This window comes from Phaethon lepturus, unplaced genomic scaffold (genome assembly GCF_000687285.1).
Source record: "Phaethon lepturus isolate BGI_N335 unplaced genomic scaffold, ASM68728v1 scaffold22722, whole genome shotgun sequence".
Classification (NCBI taxonomy): Eukaryota; Metazoa; Chordata; class Aves; order Phaethontiformes; family Phaethontidae; genus Phaethon; species Phaethon lepturus.
In genome coordinates, this window is record NW_010524363.1 from 1 (window position 1) to 4,674 (window position 4,674).

Below are 4,674 nucleotides of genomic sequence, written 5' to 3' on the forward strand. Positions count from 1 at the left end.
AGGCGTCGGAGCTAAGGGGAGGATGCGGGCGCTGACTTGCACCCCTCTCTGGGGCAGTTCCCGGCTCATCTTTCACCCCCAGCTTCCCTCCCCGCTTCTTCCTCCCCTTTCCCACGCCGAGGGTCTCCAGCCCCTCTGCCCCGCTGGGTATGTCAGTCTCTCAGCCCGCACGCGCCGCGGGGCAGCCCCCGGCTTCCCCCCCCCAGCCCTGCGTCCCCCCGGCTCCCATCGCTGTGGTCTCCACAACGCTGCGGCTCAGCGTGTCGAGCCGGATTGAGCAAACCGAGCGTGATGAGCAGCAACAGGGGCTGGTTTTGCTCGGGGGCAGAGTGTCTGTCTCTGGAGCTCAGTTTCTGCTCGGGCTGTCCTTGGCTCTTCCCTTCTCCCTCTGCCTTTGCTCTCCCCCGCTGCCAAGGAGGAACAAAAGAGCAGTGTGAGCCGGAGGATGACAAAATGGATGCTCTCCTTCCCCTCTTCCTCCGCTCTCCTCCCGGCGTCGCGGCGCTGGGATGCCGCTGCTGAGAGAGAGGATGCAGCTGAGCCGTGCTGGCTGGATGAGGGATGCTGGCCACATCCTCAACTTTAATGTTTTTTGTTCGTCTTTTTTTTCCCCCGTTTCAGAGAGGATTTGGACCAAGAAGAGAAGGCCAGGTTTGGTGAGCTCTGCAGCGGCGAGAACGGGAAGGGCAGGGAATGGTTCGCGAGATACGTGAGTGCCCAGGTAAGGGGAGAGAGGTGCGAAGGAGCGGTGGCCCTGTACCGGGGCTCTGGAGCAGCCTGGGCAGGAGGTTCAGGCCAGGGGAATTTAGCAATGGCCCAAAGCAATGTTTTTGGAGGGCAGGAACTTGGGGAAAGGGAGGAACTTCAATACAGGGAGATACCGGAGTGGATAAATGCATCTCGAGGCAGTTAAACACGTGCTCGTTGCAATGTGGGAGAGAAGTTGTCTGTTTTATTTAAACTGAAATCCCATCAGCGCTCCGAAACGTCCTATTCCCTAGAAAAACAATTCAGAGAGGCAAACCGCTGTCTCCGAGAGGGAGGCCCGACCCCCTGTGCCCTCTGCCCACCTCCCTGCGGCCGGGGGTCCCGGGGGGGCTGAGGTTGCCCGTGCTGCTTGCGGCAGGCAGCTGCCCTGCGGAGCTGGGCTAAACCCTGGGCTTTGTGCCTGCAGCGCTGCAACTCCAAGTGCGTCTCGGAGCAGACCTTCTACCGCCTGATGCAGTCCTTCGCCCTCGTGCTGTTTGAGTAAGTCGGGGAGGGGTTTGGGGCTTCGCTGCAACCACCGAAAGCCCCTGAGATCAGAGCCACGGCTCGAGGAAGGGCAGCGACCACGAGGCTGCTTCGGTTGCCATCGCCGGGTGTCTTCACCGAATCCTCCCTCCGTGGCAGGTGTCACCAGATGGATGACTTCAGCCCTGCCAAGAACCTCATGACCATGTGTTTCACCTATTACTACATCGGTAAGAGGCACTTGCACCCTCGGGCTTTGCTTGCGCTGGAGACCAGCGGTGAAGTGTGCCCCGTGCGTGGGAAGGGTGACGGACGGGCAGCAGAGCTTGCCTTGCTCTGGCTGACTCCGACGTCAAGCAGAAAAGAGCCTCCATGGCCCAGCAGCTGTGCAAACCTGCTGGAGACCCTCGCTGGGGTGTGCCATGGCTTCTAGCCAGGGCTATCTGTCCGTGGCGATCCCCAGATGTTCCCCAACCCTGGGCATGTGATACGAAACCCCCAGCCCAGAAGCACCTTGGCTCATTCTTGGTGTGTGGCGGTCGCTCCTCCATGGGGGGCTGGATTTTCTATGCAAAACTGGGGAGAGGATAAAGACCTACAGGAATTGAGGTGGGATGGGGTCTGGGCTGTTTCCATCTGTACTCCTACTCTTCGTGGTGCATCCTGTAGCCGGGAGCAGGTCCCCCAGGAGCTGGCAGCACCCAAGACCATGGCTCCAGCTGAACTCCTGCCATGTTGCCCACAGGCAAGACCCACGCGCTCCCATTGGAGGCCAAGGAGAAGCCCATGGGCAGCATTGACTCATACCTGAAGTCGGCAAACAGCTGGCTGGCGGAGAAGAAGGACATTGCAGAGCGGCTGCTGAAAAACACCTCGGCCAAGACGGAGAACGTCAAGGGCTTCTTTGGGGGCCTGGAGACCAAACTGAAGGGTCCTACCACCAAAAGGAGCGAGTGGGTACCACTCTGTTGGGTGGGCAGAGTAGGCTGAGGCATGCACTCCTAAAGTGACCAAGCCAGAAACCTCCTGGGTGTAGGGCCACCATGAGCCAGGGGTTATCATGGCCATGGGAAGAGGGTCTCTAGCCTGGTCCCATGCTTCATACTTTGGTCGTGGGCCATCTCGTGGTCTGGGAGCCCTGTGTCCCTTGGCAGTGGAGATATGTGGTTCCAGGAGATGGTGCTGCTGCTTTGTGGTCTTCTGCATCATCTCTGTGCTGGGTCCAACTGGGATGGACATCACAGTCTCTTAGTCACCTTTCTGGCCCAGGGGACAATGGCATGGGAGCAGGGGATCTTTCAAATGAAGGTGGTCCCCATGCCAAAGGGAACGGGGTTTTGCTGCGTGGGCTGTCAGGGGGACAGGCTTCTTGGGATCTGACACTGGTTTCTGTGCCACAGCGAAGGTGAGGACAAACCAAAGGAGAAGCTGAAGAAGACGGGTGAGTAGAGCCAGCATTGCTGAAGTAGGCACGGTCAAGGCATCCCTTGGGGAAGGAGCGAGGGTTGGGAGTGGTATGAGATGCCTGGCATTGCCGGAGGTGTGGAGTGGGGAGAAGGGCAGGAAGGACCAATGCTGTCTCCTCTGAGCTCCTAGAGAAGTGCTCCAAAGCAGCCTTCACAGCTCCTTGCTTTGGAGCAATCACAGCTCCTGTTCCACAAGAACATCTTGTGGCATCTTGTCCTCAGTGGTACCAGGTTGCAGAGGTTTGGACCATCCACTGCTTCTGAGCTTTTGTGCTCTTCCAGCCGTGTCCCAGTAGCTCGCGCGCTACCGAACCAGTGGTCCAGTCCCTCGCACGTCCACCTGGGACATCCATGCCTCTATTAGAGCTAACATCTGCCCGCAAAGGGCAGCCAGAGCTCCTCTTCACATTGCTGTGGAGGTGTTGGGGATGAGTATTTGGTTTGCAGACCTTGCCGTCATGGTGGCTTGGACACCAAGCTGGCAGGGGGGCACAAGGTCTGTGCATGGGTGGGAAGGTGGGAATCATCCCGACCTAGGCACGTAACTGTGTGTCCCCACAGTTTCCGTGCAGAGCCCAGAGGAGGAGAAGAAAGGGGAGAAGATCTACCTGTACATGCACCTCAAGCAGCAGCCCATCTGGTAACGCCTGCCTGGCATTGGCCTCCCCGGGGCGGGGGTTTGTCCTCCTTGCCCACACGTTCCCCAGACTTTCATGAGCGCTTTTAAGCTGCTGCTTCCCTTAAAAGAGGTGGCCACGGCTTTTGCACATCCCTTGTGCTAGCGAGAGTGTGTTTGCAGACACACAAGGAGCTGGTCCAAAACTGGACCAAATCTGCCAGACTTGCTTAGCCCCCTCCTTGAATCACCTCCTGGCCCCTGGGAAACGGGGGAGCTTGGCCCTGGGAGGACTCGGGGGCAGGCTGGGGGAGATGGCGGGTGGCCGTCCCCAACATCTCCCTCCCTCCCTGCAGGCACAACCTGCGGTTTTGGAATGCCGCCTTCTTTGACGCCGTGCACTGCGAGCGCAGGAAGCGGTCCCCCACCACCAGGTAGGACGTGAGCCCATGGGAGAAGGAGACGCCGTGTCCCCTCCAGCTCCCCGGCGTTCCCCGCTGCTCCCTGTGACCCTAAACCTTACCGACCACAGGGAGATGCTCTGCTTTCCACCCCTGATTGCAAAGCTGCCAGGGCCACTGGGCTGTGGGGTGGGCAGGTGAGCAAGGAAAATAATCCCTTTCCTTGGCCAGGCAGATGTGCATCCTCTTGGGGATTTGGGAACGTGAACGTTTTCTTGCTCATTTTGCATCGTTTTTGCAAGCTCTAGAGGTGTTCCCAGAAAACCCAGCCAGGGTTAAGGCTGTTGGCGCTGAGTTTGCAAGCGGATCTGGGAAAAGGTGCTTGGGGAGGTGCAGCGGACGGGGAGAGCACGCCCTGGGTCCTGGCCGTCCCCGGGAGGGCTGTGGAAGTGCCGCCAGCACGGCGTGGGGACTGACCCCGGACACGCGCTGGAGACAGCAGCGTGGTCGGCCCCGAGCGCTGGGAGGATGGGGATGAGCCCTGCAAAGGGAAGGGGCTGCTCATTTCGGAGGGTAGCTGTGTGCAGGGAGTGTCTGGGTGCCCGGGCGTGGGGACCCCAGGGGGTGCACGGATGGGTAAGATGCTCACCGGACTCGTGCCCATCTCCTGCTCCACCACGGACCTGCTGTGAGGGCTCGAGCAATTCACGCCTCTCTCGACCGCAGTTTCATCCCTCCGAAGCCGGACCGTGCCGCTGCGTGTCCGTGCAGTGCTTTGAGGCTTTGAGCTCTCGGGGTGAGAGCCGTTGAGCTCAGAGCATTTGAACAGCCCCTCTTCTGAGCAGTGGCAGCACTTCTTGAAGCAGCCAGCCCTCCTGCGTCCTCCCCAAAACCTGAGCCGAGCCACGGCAGCCCCGGCTCGCGCCGTGGGGAGCTCCGCCAGGCTCCGCGCAGGGTC

At 60.0% G+C, this 4,674-nt stretch overlaps 1 protein-coding gene across 1 annotated transcript in view; it reads left to right on the forward strand.

Moving 5' to 3' along the window:
* Positions 1–621: 621 nt before the first annotated feature.
* The window catches only part of LOC104617181 (uncharacterized protein KIAA0513-like), a gene marked incomplete at both ends in the record, with an annotated part of 4,878 nt that continues 825 nt past the window's right edge, over positions 622–4,674 (forward strand). The window contains 7 exons of the mRNA XM_010282428.1: positions 622–721; positions 1,175–1,248; positions 1,393–1,463; positions 1,979–2,186; positions 2,634–2,674; positions 3,261–3,339; positions 3,672–3,749. Coding sequence (XP_010280730.1) covers positions 622–721; positions 1,175–1,248; positions 1,393–1,463; positions 1,979–2,186; positions 2,634–2,674; positions 3,261–3,339; positions 3,672–3,749 — 651 coding nt within the window. The remainder of the gene's footprint in view (positions 722–1,174; positions 1,249–1,392; positions 1,464–1,978; positions 2,187–2,633; positions 2,675–3,260; positions 3,340–3,671; positions 3,750–4,674) is intronic.